Below are 23416 nucleotides of genomic sequence, written 5' to 3'. Positions count from 1 at the left end.
GACGGCCATTTCAGGCCTCAGGCCCCTGAACAACTGTCCACGCCTTTTCCCAGGCAAACAAAACTCACCAGACCAGGCACTTGGTGCCAGATTGCAGAAGCCACTTGGCACTGTCAAACCAGCCTAGCTTGGCAAGGAAGCCATCTTGGGTCTGAGAGGCATCCTGAAAGAAAAGGAATTCCAGTAGTCAGGCGGCCATTTGAGGCCTCAGGCCCCTGAACAACTGTCCACGCCTTTTCCCCAGCAAACAAAACTCACCAGACCAGGCACTTGGTGCCACATTGCAGAAGCCACTTGGCACTGTCAAACCAGCCTAGCTTGGCAAGGGGGCCATCTTGGGGCTGAGAGGCATCCTGGAGCATAAGGAATTCCAGTAGTCAGCCGGCCATTTCAGGCCTCAGGCCCCTGAACAACTGTCCACGCCTTTTCCCCAGCAAACAAAACTCACCAGACCAGGCACTTGCTGCCAGATTGCAGAAGCCACTTGGCACTTTCACATCAGCCTAGCTTGGCAAGGGGGCCATCTTGGGTCTGTGAGGCATCCTGAAAGAAAAGGAATTCCAGTAGTCAGACGGCCATTTACGGCCTCAGGCCCCTGAACAACTGTCCACGCCTTTTCCCCAGCAAACAAAACTCACCAGACCAGGCACTTGGTGCCAGATTGCAGAAGCCACTTGGCACTTTCAAACCAGCCTAGCTTGGCAAGGGGGCCATCTTGGGTCTGAGAGGCATCCTGGAGCATAAGGAATTCCAGTAGTCAGGCGGCCATTTCAGGCCTCAGGCCCCTGAACAACTGTCCACACCTTTTCCCCAGCAAACAAAACTCACCAGACCAGGCATTTGCTGCCAGATTGCAGAAGCCACCTGGCACTGTCAAACCAGCCTAGCTTGGCAAGGGGGCCATCTTGGGTCTGAGAGGCATCCTGGAGCATAAGGAATTCCAGTAGTCAGACGGCCATTTGAGGCCTCAGGCCCCTGAACAACTGTCCACACCTTTTCCCCAGCAAACAAAACTCACCAGACCAGGCACTTGGTGCCAGATTGCAGAAGCCACTTGGCACTTTCAAATCAGCCAAGCTTGGCAAGGGGGCCATCTTGGGGCTGAGAGGCATCCTGGAGCATAAGGAATTCCAGTAGTCAGCCGGCCATTTCAGGCCTCAGGCCCCTGAACAACTGTCCACGGCTTTTCCACCGCAAAAAGAACTCACCAGACCAGGCACTTGGTGCCAGATTGCAGAAGCCACTTGGCACTGTCAAACCAGCCTAGCTTGGCAAGGGGGCCATCTTGGGTCTGAGAGGCATCCTAGAGCATAAAGAATTCCAGTAGTCAGACGGCCATTTCAGGCCTCAGGCCCCTGAACAACTGTCCACACCTTTTCCCCAGCAAACAAAACTCACCAGACCAGGCACTTGGTGCCAGATTGCAGAAGCCACTTGGCACTGTCAAACCAGCCTAGGTTGGCAAGGGGGCCATCTTGGGGCTGAGAGGCATCCTGGAGCATAAGGAATTCCAGTAGTCACACGGCCATTTCAGGCCTCAGGCCCCTGAACAACTCTCCACGCCTTTTCCCCAGCAAACAAAACTCACCAGACCAGGCACTTGCTGCCAGATTGCAGAAGCCACTTGGCACTGTCAAACCAGCCTAGCTTGGCAAGGGGGCCATCTTGGGTCTGAGAGGCATCCTGGGGCATAAGGAATTCCAGTAGTCAGACGGCCATTTCAGGCCTCAGGCCCCTGAACAACTGTCCACGCCTTTTCCCAGGCAAACAAAACTCACCAGACCAGGCACTTGGTGCCAGATTGCAGAAGCCACTTGGCACTGTCAAACCAGCCTAGCTTGGCAAGGAAGCCATCTTGGGTCTGAGAGGCATCCTGAAAGAAAAGGAATTCCAGTAGTCAGGCGGCCATTTGAGGCCTCAGGCCCCTGAACAACTGTCCACGCCTTTTCCCCAGCAAACAGAACTCACCAGACCAGGCACTTGGTGCCACATTGCAGAAGCCACTTGGCACTGTCAAACCAGCCTAGCTTGGCAAGGGGGCCATCTTGGGGCTGAGAGGCATCCTGGAGCACAAGGAATTCCAGTAGTCAGACGGCCATTTCAGGCCTCAGGCCCCTGAACAACTGTCCACGCCTTTTCCCCAGCAAACAAAACTCACCAGACCAGGCACTTGCTGCCAGATTGCAGAAGCCACTTGGCACTTTCAAATCAGCCTAGGTTGGCAAGGGGGCCATCTTGGGGCTGAGAGGCATCCTGGAGCATAAGGAATTCCAGTAGTCAGACGGCCATTTCAGGCCTCAGGCCCCTGAACAACTGTCCACGCCTTTTCCCCAGCAAACAAAACTCACCAGACCAGGCACTTGCTGCCAGATTGCAGAAGCCACTTGGCACTTTCACATCAGCCTAGCTTGGCAAGGGGGCCATCTTGGGTCTGTGAGGCATCCTGAAAGAAAAGGAATTCCAGTAGTCAGACGGCCATTTACGGCCTCAGGCCCCTGAACAACTGTCCACGCCTTTTCCCCAGCAAACAAAACTCACCAGACCAGGCACTTGCTGCCAGATTGCAGAAGCCACTTGGCACTTTCAAACCAGCCTAGGTTGGCAAGGGGGCCATCTTGGGTCTGAGAGGCATCCTGGAGCATAAGGAATTCCAGTAGTCAGGCGGCCATTTCAGGCCTCAGGCCCCTGAACAACTGTCCACACCTTTTCCCCAGCAAACAAAACTCACCAGACCAGGCACTTGGTGCCAGAATGAAGAAGCCACTTGGCACTTTCACATCAGCCTAGCTTGGCAAGGGGGCCATCTTGGGTCTGAGAGGCATCCTGAAAGAAAAGGAATTCCAGTAGTCAGACGGCCATTTGAGGCCTCAGGCCCCTGAACAACTGTCCACGCCTTTTCCCCAGCAAACAAAACTCACCAGACCAGGCACTTGCTGCCAGATTGCAGAAGCCACTTGGCACTGTCAAACCAGCCTAGCTTGGCAAGGGGGCCATCTTGGGTCTGAGAGGCATCCTGGAGCATAAGGAATTCCAGTAGTCAGACGGCCATTTCAGGCCTCAGGCCCCTGAACAACTGTCCACACCTTTTCCCCAGCAAACAAAACTCACCAGACCAGGCACTTGCTGCCAGATTGCAGAAGCCACTTGGCACTTTCAAATCAGCCTAGGTTGGCAAGGGGGCCATCTTGGGGCTGAGAGGCATCCTGGAGTATAAGGAATTCCAGGAGTCAGCCGGCCATTTCAGGCCTCAGGCCCCTGAACAACTGTCCACGCCTTTTCCCCAGCAAACAAAACTCACCAGACCAGGCACTTGCTGCCAGATTGCAGAAGCCACTTGGCACTGTCAAACCAGCCTAGGTTGGCAAGGGGGGCATCTTGGGTCTGAGAGGCATCCTGAAAGAAAAGGAATTCCAGTAGTCAGCCAGCCAATTGAGGCCTCAGGCCCCTGAACAACTGTCCACGCCTTTTCCCCAGCAAACAAAACTCACCAGTCCATGTTCCTGGTGCCAGATTTTAAGAGGGATTTTGCAGTGGTAAAGGAGCCCCTCTTGCTACTGGTGACACCTTTGGTCTGAGAGGCATTCTGCGATATGTACTATTTCAGCAGGTAGCTGACTAGTCAATATAAGGCTTGTCCTAAGGAAAAAGCTCTGGTGGAAGCCATGTTGTGCCAGTTTTTTGTTCACCTTCAGATTCCTTTAGCAGCAGCAGTGTGCCTTGACCTCTGAGCTTTGTAGTTTTGGGTAGCCTTTGAGACCATTGACCAGTCAGGGCCACAGGCCGCTGATCAAGAACTCCAGCCTCTTTCCTTTGGAAATCCAACTCACCAGCCCACGTTCCTCATCTCACTTTTCATGTGGCAAAGTCGTGGGGTAGTGAGTTTTCCTGTCCTGGTTTTCTCCCATGCAAAGCTGCCAGCCTCTTACCCTAGCCACAATGACTCCACTCTTTTCAGAACTCACAGCCCTTCGACCAGCAATGTCCCAACTAATCTACTCTCACCACCAACCCTTTTCAAATGCATTCCACTGCTGTCCTAAAACTGTGCATTCCACTGCTGTCCACATTTTCATTGAGCATCCCATTTTGATCCCAACACTTACCATACCAATTCTCCAAAATATCCTGAAAGAGCCTTTAAAAACCCCTTAAGATACTCTGCAAAACCAAAAAAATATTCTAAGAAACCTTGAGTAATCCCCTATATATCCTTAGAAGTTGCAGAAAAATCCTAAAAAAAACCTGCTCATCCTTTAAGCTCCACCTGTTGCTCTCTAACCCTCAGATGCCTTCCCTACCTTTCTGCAGTGGATCTTGTTGCCCTCTGAGAGTTCTGCCGTTGTCTTGGTGTGAAGGTTGCTGTCTTGTCCTACCAGGAGGGGTCCACTCTGGTCTCGCTGTTAGGGTTGCTGTGTTGTGCTGCTAGTGGGGGAAAAGGCTGTTGTTACGGGGGCTGCTTAGGCTGAGCTTAGGGCTGGGCTAAGGGGTGGTGCATCTGTACCCTAACTTGCCTCCCAAGCTGTACCCTGTAGCCCTGATCTCCATTGGACTGTCCAGCCTTCAAGGCCTCTCCCTTTACCCCTCAACCCCTCCCTCTGCCTGTAGCTATGATATTTTATGAAAAATCTTTTCCTTAAGATTTGTTCTCTTGAGAAGCTGAGAGGCCTCAGGAACAAAATTTAAACAATTGTTATTTGCCTCTGCCACCCTCAAGCCCTCACAGTGCCCCTCAGCCTCGCTCATGACCTGAAAGGATCCTAAAAAACCCTATAAATGCCCTAAAAAGCCCTAATTTTCAAAGTGTCCGAAGCACCCCACAAAAATCTAAAAACAGCCTCAGAATATACTAAAAGTACCCTACTTTTAAAGAGCCCCTCAAACACCCCTAAAGATCCCCAAAGAACCTTTAAAAAATCCCTAAAGAGTCCTAAAGGAACTCTAAGAACACCCCCTAAAGTCTTTAAAATGCTTTGATAAAACCCTAAAAGAAACCTTTAAAAATTCCCTCAAAAACCTTAGAAATACTCTAGTCCTAAAACAGTCCTCCATATGCCCTCAATAGCCTGCAAAAAGCCCCAAAAACTTTTAAGTAGTCCTAAAAAAAGCCAGAAGAATACCCTAAAATACTCCTAAAAATTATAATTCGTAGTAAGACAGCCCTTAAAACACCCTAAAAATTATTTTAAAAGCTCTGAAAAAGCCCTAAAGGTACCTTAAACATTCCCAGAGAATTCCTAAAAAACTCCTGCAAAAAAAAAACCAAAACAAAACAAAAAAAACACCAAACCAAACTAAAATATCCTTTGAAAGCCCTGAAAAAAAACCCTAAAAAACTGCTAAACCCCTACCTGTAACTTTGTAGCCTCCAAACATCACCCCTACCTTTTAACTGGGGTAACTTTCTGCAGCTGCTGGGTGGTTTCTTGGGCTGTCCCACCATTAGGGTAACTGCCTGCAGCTGCTGGGAGGGTTCTGGGGCTGTCCCACCCTTAGGGCTGCTGTTTAGGGAAAAACAGGGAAAACTGCTGTCCTAGGGCTGCTGTTTAGGGTGAGCTTGGGGTTGGGGTGGGGGCTGCTGCACCTGTACTCTATCCATACCTGGTACCCTGTGTCCTTTGTACCCCTAACCCTCAGAGTTAGCTCTCCCCCTGTCAAACTCCCCCCCCCCTTTGCCCCTCAGCCCACAATGTCTGTGTGTCACCCCCAGCCCCCCGACATTGTCCCTTGGCGCCCTAACCTCCAGCGTGCACTCTCCACCTGGGTAAGGGTGGTTTTTAGGGTGAGCTTAGGGGTGCTGTGAGGGCTATCCCCCTCAGGCACGCCCCACTTTGCCCCTCAAGGCACCCCCTGCCCCTCAGCCTCTCTGTGTCACCCTCGAGTTCCCCGCTGCAGCCTCTCAGCATCTCTGTGCCACCCTGCAGCCCCCCTTCGCTCTGAAAGGCCCCTTCTGCCTCTCAGCCGCCCCCATGCTCTGTGTCACCCTGCAGCCCCCTCCCCTCAGCCCCCAGCCCCTGGTGACACCCTGCAGCCCACAGACCTTGTCCCTGCCTGGCTCACTTGGGTGTTGTACCACTGCGAGGCCGCACTGACCCGGGGCTCGGGCCCGCCACGGGGAGTCACAGGTGCGAAGTGGCGGGAGAGGGACGGGGCAGGGCCAGGCTGAAGGGCGGAGTGAGGGATGGGGCAGGGCCGGGCTGAAGGGCGGAGTGAGGGATGGGGCAGGGCCGGGTCGGGTAAAGGGCGGAGTGAGGGATGGGGCAGGCTGGAAGTTCGAGTAGGGGTGAGGAGGGAGAAGGGGACACAACAGGAGACGGCTGAGGGAAGGTGGTAAGTGTTAGGAGAGGGCAATCCCATATCTCCCAGACCAAAGGTACAGCAAAAAAATCTTCTAGTTTCCCTGGTAAAGCCAAACACCTCCTGCAAACTGCAAACAGGAGCCTGAGCTGGTGAGTTTTGTTTCCCAGGGAAAAGTGCTGGCGTTGGTGTTCGGGGGCCTGTGGCCTGGAGCGGCCGGCTGGCTCCTGAAATTCTGCATTGTGCAGGATGCCTCCCAGACCCAAACTGGCACTAGTGCCAACTTGGGATTATCTAATAGTGCCAAGTGGCTTCTGCAATCTGCCATCAGAAACCTGGGCTGGTGAGTTTTGTTTCCCAGGGAAAAGGGTCGGCATTGGTGTTCAGGGCCCTGTGGCCCGGAGTGGTCGGCTGCCTGCTGAAATTCCATCTGGCAATTCCTCTCAGGGTCACCTCAGTGCCTCTTCATCCCCAGTGCCAGCGCTGGGCTGGGTGTGCAAAGGAAAAGTCTCTGCAATCCATTCTGCCACCGATGCTGCCTGGAGTGAGTGCATTGCTCTCATAACACAACAAGCTCCAATGGGAAATCCAAATCTCCCTGGGCTCTTGGAATTCATCACAAATTGCCTGAACGTGACACATTTGGACTGTTCTTGGAAGAGGAAGAAGAGGAGCTGACTTTTGGCATCAGGCACCTGACTGTGAAGAAGGGCCTGTCAGCTGCTGGCTCCCTCTCTCTCTCCCTCTCTCTTGCCCTCAGCTTTCGGGGAGGACGGTCACAGCTGCTGCTTGGGGAAGGGAATTCACTACCAATTCTGTTCTGTTTAGGGTTCAGGCAGCACGCTTGGTGGCTTTTGCTTAGTTGTACATACTAGTAAAGAACCGTTATTCTATTCTCATATCTTTGCCTATGAGCTCCTTAATTTAAAAATTATAATAACTCAGAGGCAAGGGGTTTACATTTTCCAATGCCAGGGAGGCTCCTGCCTTCCTTCGCAGAGCCCTGTCTTTCCAAACGAAACACCCCCATCCCTCTGTGCCACTGTTTGGGCAGGAGGGAGAGAATTGCTGATAAAGTCAAGCCCTGAAAGGAGAGAACAATGTGGAGAAGGTATAGTTTTAGATTTTGGCAGTCTATTCATTCCCTTGCTATGATTTGTTTGATAGTAAATTCTATTAATTTCCCCAGGCCTGTTATTTCCATGAGGGGTGAGAGATCTCTGGCTGCCCTTACTGAGACCCCCGAGCCTTTCCTGCTGTGTTCTGTTGCCTGCCCGGGGGCAGCAGGAAAAGCAGGAAAATGGCCCCGGGCACCTGGACTGGCCCAGCCTAGCGAGAATTCACTGTTGAGAGCCCCACAACCGGATTCCCCGGGGCTGCGCCTCTTCAGTAGCTCCAACAGAGTGCGGCCCTTTTTCTTAGCACTTAGCCCTTTTTCTTTTTTCGGGACACGAACCTCGGTGTCCCCGCGGCGCGCTACTCGCTTTGCCGCCCCGCTCGCTGCTCCCCCCGCTGCTCGGCAGCGGTGCCGCACGCTGATGAGCCAAACCCCTCCCACAGGGACAGCCCCGAGCTGCGGCGGCACCACCGGAGTGCCCGCGGAGTCTGATCGGAGAGCGGCACCACCGGAGTGCCCGCGGAGTCTGATCGGAGAGCGGCACCACCGGAGTGCCCGCGGAGTCTGATCGGAGAGCGGCACCGCCCGAGTGCCCGCGGAGTCTGATCGGAGAGCGGCACCAGCCCGAGTGCCCGCGGAGTCTGATCGGAGAGCGGCACCAGCCCGAGTGCCCGCGAAAGGGCCGGGATGGGAGCGGCTTCGGGCGGCGCGTTCGGGTCATTTCGTACAAGCGGCGGCGGCAGCCGGAGCCCGGCGAGGCGGCGGCGGAGCTCGGAGGCAGCTCCAGCCCAGGTGCGACCCGCGGTCGGTGCTGCCCTAGCTCGGGGCTCGCTGCGGGCGGAGGGGGCCGCAGTGAGGGGCGGGGGGCTCTGGCGAGTTCTTTGCGCTGGCTTCCCCCATGTCCCCCCTGCGCTGAGATCGCGGAGGGAGCGGTTCCCGCGGTCTCCTCGTGCCCGGATCGTTGGGGACGAGCCGGTGCCGCGGCACAATGGCTCATCCCGGCTCCTCTCGGTAGGACGGAGGCGGCTGCTCCGTGCCCGGGACAGTTCCCGGCCGTGCGGCACCGGGCTCGGGGCCGCTGCTCGGGCGGGAGGTGTCCGTGCCACACGTGTCTGGTGCTGGCACGGGATGAACTTGAGCGTGCTTCAGAGCCCGAAGCACTGCAGGCGCCGAGTGCGGGCAGAAAGCGCCGCATCCTGCCTGCTCCGGGGCCGAGGCTTCTCGGCGCTGCCCCGTGTGCCAGGAGCCGCTCCGTGTTCACGGGCAGGGAGCCACAGCGGCCGTGCCGGCGCTCGGTGTCGCCGGGCTCCGAGGCGCCGGGGTAGGGAATGCGGGGCACAGTGGTGAGCAGCCCGGCGCTGCTGGTTCTTGTCCCTCGGCAGGCGGACTCCGAGCCGCAGCTGCCCAGAGCCCAAGTATCCCTGCCATAATTTACTGCTGAGAGCCCCAGAAGCAGCTTTCCCAGGGCTAATATTCCCGACCAACGCCAACAGCACGGACCGCTTTTCCTTAGCGAGGTTTTTGCAGGACAGGAGTGACCTGACTGTTCTCCTTGCGTGGCTCCTGCTTCTGAATATGCCCCTGACTCTGGCTCCCAGTGCGGCACCGGGAGTCACTTCGGTGCAGGAAAACAAAACCCTTCGGGTAATTTGCTTGATTCATCCGGCCCTGCCGTGCCGTTTCCTCCCCCGCTCGCAGTTCCGCCGTTCCCCCTCTCGTCACCGCCCCTCGCTGCTTCCCCGCACGCTGATTTGTCAAATCGGCCAAAAGCCGCTCCCACAGGGGCTCTGTGCTGCGGCACCAGATGCAGTGCCCGCGGAGTGCGATTGCGGTGCTGGCGACACCAGCCCGAGTGCCCGCGGAGAGGCCGGGATGGGAGCGGTTTCAGGCGGCGTGTTCGGGTCATTTCGCAGCGGCGGCGGCACCCGGAGCCCGGCGAGGCGGCGGAGGAGCTTGGAGGCGGCTCCAGCCCAGGTGCGACCCGCGGTCGGTGCTGCCCCAGCTCGGGGTTCCCTGCGGGTGGAAGCGGCCGCGGTGAGGGGCGTAGGGTTCTGGGGTGTTCTTTGTGCCGGCTTCCCCGTGTCCCCCCTGAGCTGAGATCGCCGAGGGAGCGGCTGCCCGCGGTCTCCTCGTGCCCGGATCGTTGGGGACGAGCCGGTGCCGCGGCAACGATGGCTCATCCCGGATGCTGTCGGTAGGACGGAGGCGGCTGCACCGTGCCCGGGACAGTTCCCGGCCGTGCGGCACCGGGCTGGGGGCCGCTGCCCGGGCGGGAGGTGTCCGTGCCACCCGTGTCTGGGCTGCCACGGGATGAACTTGAATGTGCCTCAGAGCCCAAAGCGCTGCAGGCACCGAGTGCGGGCAGAAAGCGCCGCATCCTGCCTGCTCCGGGGCCGAGGCTTCTCCGTGTTCAGGAGCCGCTCCGTGTTCACGGGCAGGGAGCCACAGCGGCCGTGCCGGTGCTCGGTGTCGCCGGGCTCCGAGGCGCCGGGGCAGGGAATGCGGGGCACAGTGGTGAGCAGCCCGGCGCTGCTGGTTCTTGTCCCTCGGCAGGCGGACTCCGAGCCGCAGCTGCCCCGGGCCAGCAGCACCCGGCCGGGCCGGGAAAAAAGGAGAGGCACAGAGCGGTTTTGGTGGCAGCGGGCACTTGGCCCAGTCCAAGAATCCCTGCCGTAATTCACTGCTGAGAGCCCCAGAAGCAGCTTTCCCGGGGCTGCCGGTTCTCGACCAGCTTCAACAGCATGGGGCCCTTTTCCTTAGCGAGGTTTTTGCAGGACAGGAGTGACCTGACTGTTCTCCTTGCGTGGCTCCTGCTTCTGAATATGCCCCTGACTTTGGCGCCCAGTGCGGCACCGGGAGTTACTTCGGTGCAAGAAAACAAAACCCTTCGAGTAATTTGCTTGATTCATCCGGCCCTGCCGTGCCGTTTCCTCCCCCGCTCGCAGTTCCGCCGTTCCCCCTCTCGTCACCGCCCCTCTCGTCACCGCCCCTCGCTGCTTCCCCGCACGCTGATTTGTCAAATCGGCCAAAAGCCGCTCCCACACGGGCTCTGTGCTGCGGCACCAGCTGCAGTGCCCGCGGAGTGCGATTGCGGTGCTGGCGGCACCAGCCCGAGTGCCCGCGGAGGGGCCGGGATGGGAGCGGTTTCAGGCGGCGTGTTCGGGTCATTCCGCAGCGGCAGCGGAGTTCGGAGGCGGCTCCAGCCCGGGTCCGACCCGCGGTCGGTGCTGCCCCAGCTCGGGGCTCGCTGCGGGCGGAGGGGGCCGCGGTGAGGGGCGGGGGGCTCTGGCGAGTTCCTTGTGCCGGCTTCCCCCGTGTCCCCCCTGCGCTCAGATCGCGCAAGGAGCCGCTGCCCTGGGCCCTCTCCTTGCCCGGACCCACGGGGACGAGCCAGTGCCGCGGTAGCGATGGCTCATCCCGGCTGCTCTCGGTAGGACGGAGGCGGCTGCTCCGTGCCCGGGACAGTTCCCGGCCGTGCGGCACCGGGCTCGGGGCCGCTGCTCGGGCGGGAGGTGTCCGTGCCCGGGTCGGGGCTGGGCTGCAGCGGCTGGAGAGCCACAGGGGCCGGGGCTGCGGGCACCGCAGAGCTCCCGGAGGCTGCGCTTGTCTCCGTAGCTGCCGCCGCACCTCTGGGTAGCGGGGACAGCGCAGCCAGAGCTGGAACTGCCCGCCTGAGCCGCGGGGTCCCGCAGGGCCGGCACCAGCAGTGACCGCTCATCGTGTCCCTTTCAGGGTGCCATCAGCGCGGGAGTAAAGCTTTTCCAGAGGCCGAGCTCTGAAGGATCTGCCAGCACTCCTGATGTCTACGAAGCAAGGTGCTGATTGTTCCAGGCAGAGAGATGCCAGCTGTGAGCTGGAAGAGAGTGAATTCTGTTCCATTTGTGGAGTTGCGAATGAGCCCCAGCATCCCCAGGAGGGACGAGCACCCAGGGCTCCACACTTGCCTGGGCTACCAAAAGCCACTTAGCATCAGCAGGGGGATGCCACTTGTGAGCGTGCAGTGAGTGCAGATGTGGAGAATGGATTCTGCACCAGGGATGGGAGTGTGAGGGAGCCCCTGGGTCCCCAGGGCAAATCAGCAACCAACAATGAACACAAAACGAACCTAAGAAGATTGCTGGGTTGAGTGCGGGGCCACCCCTGTGGCTTCTAGGGAGAGGCCAGTGTCCCCCCCCAAGGACAGGGCCGGCAGGTGTGTGGCTGTTTCCCGATGTCTGGAAGAGGCCTCATGCTCTGCTGGGCCCCATCAGGGGCTGGAAGCAAGAGCCCCAGCTGCCCCCAAGGCTGTGCAGTTCTCCTGCTGCAGCCTGTCCCCACAGCTGTGTCCCTGGCTGTGTCCAGGCTCTTGGCTCTCTGGCTGCCAGCTGAGTGAGGGCCACACTGGCTGAGGGCTCCCTGCTCTGCTCCCTGGCCATGGGCTGAGCAGATTGCAGGGCTGGCTCTGCTCCTGGCAGCCAGCAGCTCTTTCCTGCTCCAGGTGAATGGTTCAGGTGCCATCCCGTGGGCACGGCGGTGCTGATTCTGCTGCTCCTGGTGCTGGTGCTGGCTTTGGGGGTGGCCTTGGCTGTGCAGTCAGGTAAGGGAGGGGCAGCAGCCTGGGCCCAGCCCCTCGGGGCAGAGCGGGCTCCCTGCACAGGGGAATCCTCAGACCTTCTCCTCTTCCTCCAGCACAAGTTCCAATTCCACCTGCGACTCCACCGTCACTTCTGGGCTGTCCCCATGGCTGGGTTGGCTACAATGAGGTCTGCTACTACTTCTCACGGGCTTACAGCACCTGGGAGCAGGGTCAGGAACGGTGCTCCGAGCTTAAGGCCTCCCTGGCCATTCCCACAGATGAGGCCATGGTGAGTGAGGGGCTGCGGGCGGTGTGGGGTGGCTGAGGGCAGCCTGGGGGTGCTCCTGGGCCGGGCTCGGTGCTCCTGGGCCGGGGCTGCAGCCCTGGGCCGGGGCCTTGCAGGGAAGGAGCCCCGGCGTGCGGGGGCAGCCCCGGGCACGTGTCCCCCCGAGGGGCCGGGGCAGCTCCCACTCCTCTCTCCTGGCCAGGATTTGCTCTCCCGACTCTGCGGGAACGTCCCTTACTGGCTCGGGCTGCGCAGACGGGGCGAGCGCCTGCAGTGGGAGGACGGCAGCAGCTACAGCTCCCAGTGAGTGCCGGGGAGCCGGGCAGGGCCTGGGGGCACAGGGGCACAAGGTGTTCCCCTGGCAACCAGCGCTGGCTCTGCTTCTCCCTGCAGGGCTCCTGTCCCCAGCAATTCCGAGTGTGTGTTCCTGGCTGACAAGAGATTGAGGAATGACAACTGCTCAAATCGGCGGCCGTATGTCTGCAGCAAGGCCCAAGCTCCCCTGTAGCAGGGGCTGCAGAAAGGACCTTCTCCACACCGAGCAGTGCCAGCTTCACCTCTGAGCCCAGCACAGGGCTGTCCTTCCTCAGCTGCACCCTGTGCCTTGCACTTCCTCTCAGGGTCACCTCAGTGCCTCTTCATCCCCCGTGCCAGCGCTGGGCTGGAGCTGCAAAGGAAAAGTCTCTGCAATCCATCCTGCCACCGATGCTGCCTGGAGTGAGTGCATCACTTCATGACTGTTACAAATGAATTGACTCCACAGCCCAATTAAAAAAATTTGACAAAGATTTAAAAAATTACAAATTGAAAAAAAAAATGGCCGGGAGAATCGGTGTTCATGGCCCGGGAGGCTCCTTTCACAAGCTAAAGACTTGATGTTTATCTTCAGCATGTTCTGGGAACTGCTTGAATAGAAATAAGATTCTGCTCCCGGCTGGAGTGGTCAAGGACATGTGGTGGACCAATGTAATATTTTATATATATATATATATTTCCTAACAGCATGAATTAATCACTCATATATAACAATGACCCAACAAGCTCCAATGGGAAATCGAAATTGGCCTGGGCTCTTGGAAATCATCACAAACTGGCCAGAACGTGACACTTTTGAACTCTCTTTGGAAGAGGAAGGACCGCTGGCACCTGCTGAGGAGGAATCCCACTTTTGGCACCAGGCACCTGGCAGTGAAGAGGGGTCTGCTGTTTGTCTCTCTATCTGCCTGCCTGCTGCAAAAGATCTGACTGTTCTCCTGTGGGAGGAATCCCAGCCTGGAGCAGGACAAGGATTTTCCTCCCTGAGGCAGAAGCAGTCAAGTGATGTGACTGTAACCCCCATCCCTCTGTGCCACAGTGTGGGGAGGAGGGAGGGAGGTAATTGGGGAGAAAGTGAAGCCCGGGAAAGAGAGAACAGTGTGGAGAAGGTGCATTTTTAGGATTTGGTTGTTGTTATTATATTGTAAAGGTTCCATACTGCTAGAGTTTTGTAGCTCCGTGATGTTTCTCTTAGGCAGCTCCTCTAACCAGTCACTGTTCCTTCTCGCAGTAGCAGGATGACTCCATTTCCACCTCAATAAACGAATCAACTCATTTATAACACTTTTCTTCTTCTTATACACTATAGCTGAGGCCTGTTAAAGTCAGGCCTGTTCCTAATCTCAAATAATTAGCTCAGCTGCAACTCCTTGGGGTTAAGATTGCTTTCTATACTAGCTTTAATTTCTTATATTGTATTCCCCTACATTGGGTATACATCTCATTCTCCTCCCCTGATTTGCTTGATAGTAAATTCAATTAAAATTAAATTCCCCAGTCCGGGCCCGTTATGCCCATGGTAGGTGAGAGATCTCTGGCTGCCCTTACTGAGACCCCCGAGCCTTTCCTGCTGTGTTCTGTTGCCTGCCCAGGGGCAGCAGGAAAAGCACAGAGCGCTTTTGCTGGCCCCGGGCAACTGGACTGGCCCAGCCCAGCCCAAGAATCCCTGCGAGAATCCACTATTGAGAGCCGCACAAGCGGATTCCCCGGGGCTGCGCCTCTTCACTAGCTCCAACAGAGTGCGGCCCTTTTTCTTAGCACTTAGCCCTTTTTCTTTTTTCGGGACACGAACCTCGGTGTGCCCGCGGCGCGCTACTCGCTTTGCCGCCCCGCTCGCTGCTCCCCCCGCTGCTCGGCAGCGGTGCCGCACGCTGATGAGCCAAACCCCTCCCACAGGGACAGCCCCGAGCTGCGGCGGCACCACCGGAGTGCCCGCGGAGTCTGATCGGAGAGCGGCACCAGCCCGAGTGCCCGCGGAGTCTGATCGGAGAGCGGCACCAGCCCGAGTGCCCGCGGAGTCTGATCGGAGAGCGGCACCAGCCCGAGTGCCCGCGGAGTCTGATCGGAGAGCGGCACCACCGGAGTGCCCGCGGAGTCTGATCGCAGAGCGGCACCGCCGGAGTGCCCGCGGAGTCTGATCGCAGAGCGGCACCGCCGGAGTGCCCGCGGAGTCTGATCGGAGAGCGGCACCAGCCCGAGTGCCCGCGGAGTGGCCGGGATGGGAGCGGCGGCGGCGGCACCCGGTGTCCCCGGGCAGTCCGAGGCGCCGGGGCAGGGAATGCGGGGCACAGGGGTGAGCAGCCCGGCGCTGCTGGTTCTTGTCCCTCTGCAGGCGGATTCCGAGCCGCAGCTGCTCCCGAGGCCGAACTCCCAAAGGCTTTGCCGGCGCTCCTGATGTATCGGCAGCAAGGTGCTGTTTGTTCCAGGCAGAGATGCCAGCTGTGAGCTGGATGAGAGTGGATCCTGCTCCATGCCTGGAGCTGTGAATGAGGCCCAGCATCCCCAGCCGCGGTTCCACACTAGCCTGGGATGCAGGAAACCACTTGGCGTCAGCAGGGGGATGCCACTTGTGAGTGTGCAGTGCGTGCAGATGTGGAGAATGGATTCTGCACCAGGGATGGGAGTGTGAGGGAGCCCCTGGGATCCCAAGGCAAATAAGCAAATCAGCAACAGCGCAAGTCTTGCCTCTTCAAGAGCACACCACGCAGTGCCCCTGGTGCTTTGCTGCTGGGCACACTGGGAGAGATCCTGGGAACACTGGGAGTGAACTGGGAGCACAGGGAATGCCAGGAGCAGTGGGAGTGACCAAGAAGGAGCACTGGGAGGGATATCAGGAGCCCTGGGAAGGAATAGTGCTCCCAGCTCCTGCCCAGTGCTCTCCCCATCCCTGCTGGGGCTTGCCAGGAAGAGGGATACTGGCAGGGAACTGGCAGGGAACTCCTCAGCACTCTGCAGGGTGCAGCAGCCCCAGGGGTGACCAGTGAGGAGGGAGAAGTGCTCCCAGTCCCTCCCCAGTGCCCCAAAAATGGGGGGTTGAGAGGAGAAAAGAAATTTAAATTTATGGGGGAAAGCTTTTCTGTCATTCTGTTTGAAGTTGGGAGGATCCCCATTGACCTGTGACTTGAAGGGTCTCAGTTAAAGGAAAACTCCTTTTTCATCATTTTGGGTGCCTCCCTCAGCAGGAAGTCACTGCTTTCCCTGATTTTCATGTTTAAATGGAAGGAGAAAAGCTTTAGGGTGCTGTTCCATGGGTCTGAATTGAGGGAAAGAGCCCCATTCTCATCATCTTCAGGTTCAAACTGAGAGAAAACACGGCTGTCCCTGCTTTTAAAGGGTTTCCCTTGAGAGGAGCCTCTTGATGTGCCATTTTAAGAGTTCCATCGAGGGCGACCCTCCATTTGAAGGGAATTCACAGGTGAAAAAGATGTCCAAAAGCTGCCAGAATGGTCCTTGTTGAGGGAAATTGAGGAGGAAACTGCATTTCCCTTCATTTTAGGATGCTAAATTGAGGAAAACCCCCCTTGATTCATGTTTTATTTGGTAAACTGAGGGGAGACCCTCCTTATGCATCATTTAGGGATCTCAATCGAAAGAGAACCTCCATTCTCCCCTTGATTCCAGGCTTTGAACTGGCGACAGGAGGGAGTTTGCCCTTGGTTCAATCCATGGAGCAATTGAAATAGAGCGGTGAGGATGGGCTGGCGCTGCCGGCTGGGCTCAGTTTCTCCCTGGGGATGGCAAACGCCGCCGGGCACCGAGCAATGCCGCCGCACGCCCGGCACTGCCTGTGCCGCGCCCGCCGGGCCCAGCGGGGCTGGAAGCTCCACGGAGCAGCTCAGCGCCCGCTCCGCGCTCGGCCCTCCGAGCCCGGCACGGAGCGGGGGCTCTGGACACATCCCCACGCTGGGGCACAGCCGCTGCTCGGGCCCGGGGATCCTTTATCCCCCTGTGCAGCTGCCAGGGGCCGAGGGAACAGTCCTGGTTCCGAGCCTGAAATCCTGCTGCTTTACCTCTCGTTCTCTTGCAATGGTTTGTGTGACAATAAATTCAAATAATTTTCCCCAGTCGTGTCTCTTATTCCGGCGACCGGTGAGTGATCTCTTCCTGGCCTTTTCCTGATCCTCGAGCCTTCCCTGCTGTGTTCTGTTGTCTGCCCAGGGGCAGCCGAGAGGCACAGAGCGCTTTTGCTGGCCCTGGGCAGCTGGCCAAGCCCAGTCCAGTCCAAGAATCCCGGCGGCAATTCACTGCGGAAAGCCCCAGAAGCCCCTCCCCCTCCTAGGCCGCAGCTGTTCTTTTAAACCACCGGTTTTACGGGAAAGGGACCAGATCTGACCGGAGGTGACCTCTGCCTCCTCCCCGCCCCTCGCTGCTTGCCCCGCCCGCTGATTGATCAAAACAGCCAAAACCCCCCCACACCGACACCGGTATTTAAACGCGGGGGCACCTGCCCTGGCCGCCGTTTCTGCTGGAGAGCCCGGTCAGCCGTGGCGGAGCTCGGAGGCGGCTCCAGCCCAGGGGCGACCCGCGGTCGGTGCTGCCCCAGCTCGGGGCTCGCTGCGGGGGGAGGGGGCCGCGGTGAGGGGCGGGGGGCTCTGGCGAGTTCCTTGTGCCGGCTTCCCCCGTGTCCCCCCTGCGCTGAGATCGCCGAGGGATCCATTGTAAGAGTTCCATTGAGGAGGAGCCTCCTTTTGAAGGGACCTTCACAGATTAAAAAGATGCCCAAAAGCCCCCAGGATGGTCTTCATTGAGGGAAATTGAGAACGAAACTGCATCTCCACTCATTTTAGGAGGCTAATTTGAGGAAAATTCCCCCTTGATTTGTCACAATACAAACAGCCAGGACTCCGTTTCTTCATTCAGAAAAGGCTCATCTTTTCTGCACAGCTCATACTTTATAGGATTATCAGCTGGCACCGTGTTAGATATAACTGGCTAACAATACCCTGACAGTTCATTGGTCAGTAAATGGCATTTTGCATTTCCACTAAACCTCTCTGTTTTTGGTTAGTTTACATATATTCTTCACTGATTCTCATGGGACAGATTTCTTGGTTTTTCAGGTGTGAACCTGTTTTTCTTTACAACAGTTCTGCAGACTGATTCTCATTCCTCTGAATCTGTCTCATGGGAATTAACAGACAAACTGTGAGCTGCACCCAGCCCAATCAGCAGGCCTAAACCATGGTATTGTAAGGCCTTAGTTAATAGGATCTCTACCTATATGCAACAATTCCCCTTCTTTTGTTAAAAAAAAAAAAAAAAAAAAGCTTACATATGTTAAAACACTTTGCTCCTGTGAGATTACAATCTTTATAAGGTTATTACTGATTATCTATTAGGTACAGGATAAGACACATTAAAGACAGGTTACATTCAATCAATGCCCCAATTTTGTATTCTCAAGCACAATCATGTCGCTGACAGAGTCTTCAAGCATGGGAGAACACAAAGATAATGTCCAATGTCCCTTAGGGAATGGAAACAAATGACCATAGCTCTAAAGTCCCTGTGGCTGGAACTCAGGGGTCCTGCTGCCCAGGTAGGAGGAAGCCCAGCAGCTGGAGATGTTGACCTTGGCACCACTGAATGCCTTTCTGGAAGCCTGGAGCAGGGAATAGCCAAAGAGGGTTGGTAGAACACAATATCAGGGTGGGAAATACTGTAGGACAGAAGGCCTCTGTTGCCAATTTCCTCTCCCAGTCTCCAGGCACAGCCATGTGCTGGCAGTCCTGCCTCTGTCCCTGTCCTGGCCACCAAGGCTGAGTGGTGACAAGGTCACCTCTCCTCTCCCTGGGTCTCACTTTCTTGGAGGCCATTGATGTCTGATCAGGTGAGCAGGTGACCCCTTTAACCCTGCTGATGATAAAACACATGCACTCCTTCTCCCTCAGTCCATCATCCAGCCAGGCCTTGCCCTTGCACACTCAGCTGGAGATCCTCATATGTGGGACTTGGCCCAGCTGTGACTCAGACTCAGCAGGATTTTCCCCAAAAAGAGCCAGGCACTGGTTTCAAGCCCTGGGAATCATTTGTTTAATTCAGGGCCAGCCTGAGAGCTCCCCCATCAGCCTTTGGTGGTTTTATGTTAAGTTGCCCAAGTTCTGCTCCCCTAGTGCTTCCTTGTTTCCCCTCTCTGGTTATAGTTCTAGAATGTTCCACCCCTGAGTGTATATATTGTTGCTTCCCCTTTGTTTGGGGTTTCTGGATCCTGCCCCTTTTACTGTGCACGGCTCCTCCCCGTTTGCTGTTTCTCACCCTTTATTAAAGTTCTTTCTGGGCAGCTCCATCGAACCCGCTCCTTTTCATTTTCACCACCCTCGCCTGAAGTCAGGGAACCAGAGAGGTTTGTCACAGCCACCCTCACTGTGACACTGACAGAAAAGCTTTTAAAATACTTTTAGAATAAATATTGCATTATTCAGACATTCTTTAGGAGCCAGTTCCACTTTCTTTTTGTTTTAAAAATAACATGCATGTCTCTTGCTATGAACATGAAGGGAACATCAAAAGAATATATGCAGTGAAACAAGAAACTGACAGTAATCAAGAATAAGTCAGATAATGCATGTAATTAATAACAAATGTGATATTGGATGATTATCAGTGTGTTAAATACTGCACCATCACCCAGAGGCTGCAGCAGCTGCCAAACCTCATTTCAGTGAGGACCTGGAGAGCCATTCCCAGGAAAGGTGTCCAAGCTCACTTTAAAAATAGATCCAGCTGTCCTGTTGTTAGAGGGTCAAATTGCCAAGTCCAAGAGACTTGAATACAGTTCTGAGGCAGAAAACATCTGGGTTTGTTGGCAATTTTCCAACCAGGTAGAGCCAGGGCCTGGCCAGAGCCCAGACCCTCATTGGGAGGGTCTCCCTCACATTCCTTAACAACAAATCCCTCAATAACAGCAGCTGTGAGATGCCCTAAACACAGCAAACTGCTGGAGTGCTCCTGTGAGAATAACTGGGGCTGTGTCTGATTGCCACAGGGCAGAAGCTGTCTTGCCCTCAGCAGGGCACAGCCCTGGCCCATCAGGATGGGTCACAAAAGGGTCAGCAAAGACCACAGGAGCTCAGCTCAGATGGGGCTTTTGACAGAGCCCAGACATCTTATCCTGGAGCTCTGAAAACACAGGAAAATGATGAGACAGCCCTGGGTCAAGGCACAGCAACCCTGCTGGAACAAGAGGAGGGCCCAAAGGCTGAGAAGGCAGTGCAGGGAAGGGCTGCAGGCAGCCTGGGCACAGAGATGCACCTGCAGCTGGGGAACAAACCAGAGAGATCCCAAAGTGACACCAGTCTGTAGACAGTCACACAAAGAGATGGCACAGCTCATGAAAAGCCAGCTATCAATAAGGTAATGATCCCTTATGAATAATGCCTGTTCTAAAAATGAGTGAATTGACATGATGGAACCAATAGATCAGCAGTGCCTGTCTCAGGAATTGCAGACAATATTCTTCCAGCATTCCTGTATCCATACCAGTGAAACACTGAACAGCTGACAATGGATAACAGCCATAATGTAGAACAACCCCCCACTCTGCTGTGTTATCTATGGAAGATAAACCAGAAGAGATCACAGTGAATGATCCTGTCAGGCAGTGCAGCACTGACACCTGTGCAACCTGTGAGATTTTGTTTTCTTTCTTTGGAAGTATGGGATTATTTTTCTCTCTTTTTCTGTTTAAACTTTTTATGGGATTACAGTTATTTTAATATTTATTTTAGTATGGAAGTTTTTGTTTGATATTAATTTGAATACATTCATTTTTTTATAGCTTCATGTCTTATAGGAAAAAAGGAGGGTTTTTTCTTCAAAGTTTATAAGAGGGTTTCAGTTTTAAAATTAGGTATTTTCCCCTATTTTTTGTTTGGGATTTAACTTCTTCTTTACAGATTTTGATGTTTGTGAGAAATGCATATTTTTTGATTGGCTTTTCACAAATATTCAAATTAATATTGTATGTGTTATGTTAGAAAGTGATGCTGTATTAATTTTCTTAATTCGTGTGCTAAATATAGTTTTAGGTTATAACATAATGTTAAAATAGAAACTATGCTATGGAAGATACTTTTTTTAAGAAAGAACTCGCAGCGAGATAGCAGCCACAGGACACCTCAGTCTTTCAGAGGAAGAGAATTTATTGCTCCATTATCGAGTTCTTCCTGCCTTGCTCATCCCTGAGGATGCCATCAGGACTCAGAGGAAGAAGCTGACATTGCTCAGCCAGAATCCTGTGTGTGAATGGAATTGATGCATCATGGATGAGCTGTATGAATGTGCAACAGGCTGCTGCTTTTAAGGGTCAATCCTCTGTTAACGTGGGGCCTTTTTCGGGCTTATTTTGCCCAGAAAGAGGCACCTGGACTGTCCATAACTCCTTGTTTCTATTGTCTCAAATCGTCCTGATTGAAATTGTCCAAAATTTTTATTACTCTAATTATATTGCTATTTTTATAGACATTTTATTCGTATTAAACTCTTAACATTTTAAAAACAAGTGACTGGCGTTTTTCACAATGTTTTTAAGTTGTTTTTTACATGCTTGTATCTTGGTTTTTGTTTTGTTTTTTTTTTACTCGCGGGAGGATTGAAGTGTTGAAGTTTTTTGGGAGAGTCTACGTGACGGGAAGATGCAGTTGGGACTGTTAAGACTGATTTCCTGCTTGGCCTATGTTTTTTCCTGTGGTTAATTTCCTCTGCAGGGTGCCTCTGTGTGGATGGTTAGGAGGGGATTTGATAAGATCTTCCCGGCCGCAGCCAGCCCTGCTCCTTTCTGGTCTCCACAGTCCCCTCCCGTTCCTGCCCGGTACCCGCCGGGCCCGGCCAGAACCGACCGGGGCCGGTGGGGGGAACGGGCACGGCCCGGGGGAAGGAGCCCGGCCCGGGGGCTGGGGCCGGGGCCCGCCACCTCCTCGCCGACTGGAAAAGAAAGAGCAGGTTCTTGGGTTTTTTCGTCTTTAACATGTTTGTTTCACAGAGCCGTGTCCAGCTTCTCAGCAGTTCAACAGAAATTTTTCTCCTATTCCAAACCACAACAACTACTGAAGCACACAAATACTAGGACTGCTACTACAAAGTGCAGAAATGACTGGAAATTCTACTGGCAGTAAGAGTAATCATGTCTAATGGTTTCTTTGTGTGCAGTCATATTTTCAAGATGAGTCACACAAACCAAACTGCTTGAGGCAGAGAGCATTGCAGTGCACTGTGAGATGCTTTTTCAGCGAGAGGAGGGAAAAGCAGAAGCTTCTGCCAACTCTCTGTCTTCTCACAGTAATGACCTTCTAGTAGTACTGACAGTATGCTACAAGAGCAGATTGAAAATTAGAGTGAGAAACGACCCTCTCTTTTAAAATTTTCAAAAGGTGTATTAAACCTTGACAAAAATAACAACAAAAGACCGAATAAGGGAAAACCACAGCGCTGGGAGCCCAGCCCTGCTCTCCTGTGGTTTGCAGCCTGTCAGCTCAGTGACAAAAGTGCTGCCCCCGGTGTGACACAGGTAACCCTGGCTCTCCCAAAGTCTGTCAGCAGCTGACAGAGGTGCTCGCTGTCCATCGGTGAAGATGCTTTTGTGTCCCTTGGCGGGAGGGCAGGCGGTGCCAGCCGAGCCTCTCAGCGCCCAGCCTGCCCTTCCCCCAGGGCCCCGACTGCTGGGGCTGCTGCAAGGGCAGGGGAAGGGGCAACGTGGGGTCATATTGTAATAACATCGCTATCTTAGTGATGTTATTCAGCTTAACATCCACATAACAGCTACCTCTTAATTCTGAGAGCCAACATGGTTCCTGCATAACACTGGCATTCACAGAGAAAGGGACAGGAAGGCAGGTAATGGTGAAAGGGACAGGAAGGCAGGTAATGGTAAAAGGGATGAGAAAAACAAAGCACACACAAAGAGAGTGCTTGACATTTTTGTTTCTTCTCCTTTTATCTCTGGGGACTTCCTACTTGCTCTCAGTCTTGTAAGTGTAATGACATACTCTGTAAACAGGGGCCACCTCCTTGACAAATTAACCACGGGCTTTCCTGTACAGAATGTCAAAACAACTGCTCACTTTGAAAATTTAAGAGATTTATTAACCTTAACAAAAATACAACAATGAACTACAGAAGGAAAAAACTGCAACACTGGAAACTGCCCCTCATGCACACCACGAGGCTCAGCCTTTTATACCCCTGGGGTTGCATCGGCCAGCCCTGGCCCCCCCAAAGTCTGTCACTGTCAGCCAGCTCTTCTTTCCCTTTTATCGGTGGGGACTGCTTTCCTGTAACTGCACTGGAGGTCAGGTGTTGCCATGCTCACCCCCTCAGCACCCCCTGAGCTTTTCCATTCCCCACTGCCCCATGCAAGGGACACATGTGCAGCCTTCTCTCTGCCTGTCCTAGACACCCCCGGGTGTCTGATGGCAACAATACAGTGGAAAAGGGAACTATGGGGAGGACAGAAGACATCTAAACTACAGTAACATAACTATACATCATTACAGCTTTTCTTAATATTCACACAATAGTTATCTTTTAACTGTGAGAGCCAGTCATCTCAATCATCTTTTTATCCATCTATTACAAGAAGAAGAAGACAAGACAAAAAAAACCCCAAAAAACCCCCCCAAAACCCGTAAAGGGAGAAAGAAAGAAGCAGCTTTGGCTTCTTCTCGGAGAACAGAAGCAAATGAACAGCTTGCACCCTTGGCACACCAGCCCAGCAGCAGCTGAGCTCCCTGCGGGCTCCCCCCGCCCGTGCGGCTCCAGGCCGGCACTGCAGAGATCTCCGCAGCCCCCGGGCGCTCCCGGGCCAGCCCTGCCGGGCGCCACTGCCCCGACACCTTCCAGCCGGGTTTTCTCT

General features: G+C 54.8%; 1 protein-coding gene across 2 annotated transcripts; it reads left to right on the top strand.

Annotated features, from left to right (window-relative positions):
- The first annotated feature begins 8149 nt into the window (after window positions 1-8149).
- LOC311156126 (C-type lectin domain family 2 member B-like) lies at window positions 8150-13831 on the top strand. 2 transcript variants are annotated; one of them, XM_084209856.1, is made up of 6 exons: window positions 8150-8203; window positions 11144-11226; window positions 11889-11987; window positions 12080-12255; window positions 12455-12555; window positions 12646-13831. In XM_084209856.1, the coding sequence occupies exons 2-6, from the start codon at window positions 11211-11213 to the stop codon at window positions 12758-12760; spliced, it is 507 nt and encodes a 168-aa protein (XP_084065982.1). In that variant the 5' UTR covers window positions 8150-8203; window positions 11144-11210; the 3' UTR covers window positions 12761-13831. The 2 variants fall into 2 exon arrangements, with proteins under 2 accessions (XP_084065982.1, XP_084065981.1); XM_084209855.1 differs by lacking the exon at window positions 8150-8203 and adding an exon at window positions 9271-9385.
- The last annotated feature ends 9585 nt before the right edge of the window (window positions 13832-23416 follow it).

This window comes from Fringilla coelebs (assembly GCF_963513975.1).
Source record: "Fringilla coelebs genome assembly, chromosome: 8".
NCBI lineage: Eukaryota > Metazoa > Chordata > Aves > Passeriformes > Fringillidae > Fringilla > Fringilla coelebs.
Note: the sequence above shows the minus strand (reverse complement) of the source record. Positions and strands in the feature narration are given on the sequence as shown.

Bases quoted from the DNA above. Each gene is read 5' to 3' on its own strand.
- LOC311156126 (XM_084209856.1), top strand. The intron at 12,256-12,454 runs GTGAGTGAGGGG...TCTCCTGGCCAG, and splicing joins TTCCCACAGATGAGGCCATG to GATTTGCTCTCCCGACTCTG. The intron at 12,556-12,645 runs GTGAGTGCCGGG...TTCTCCCTGCAG, and splicing joins GGCAGCAGCTACAGCTCCCA to GGCTCCTGTCCCCAGCAATT.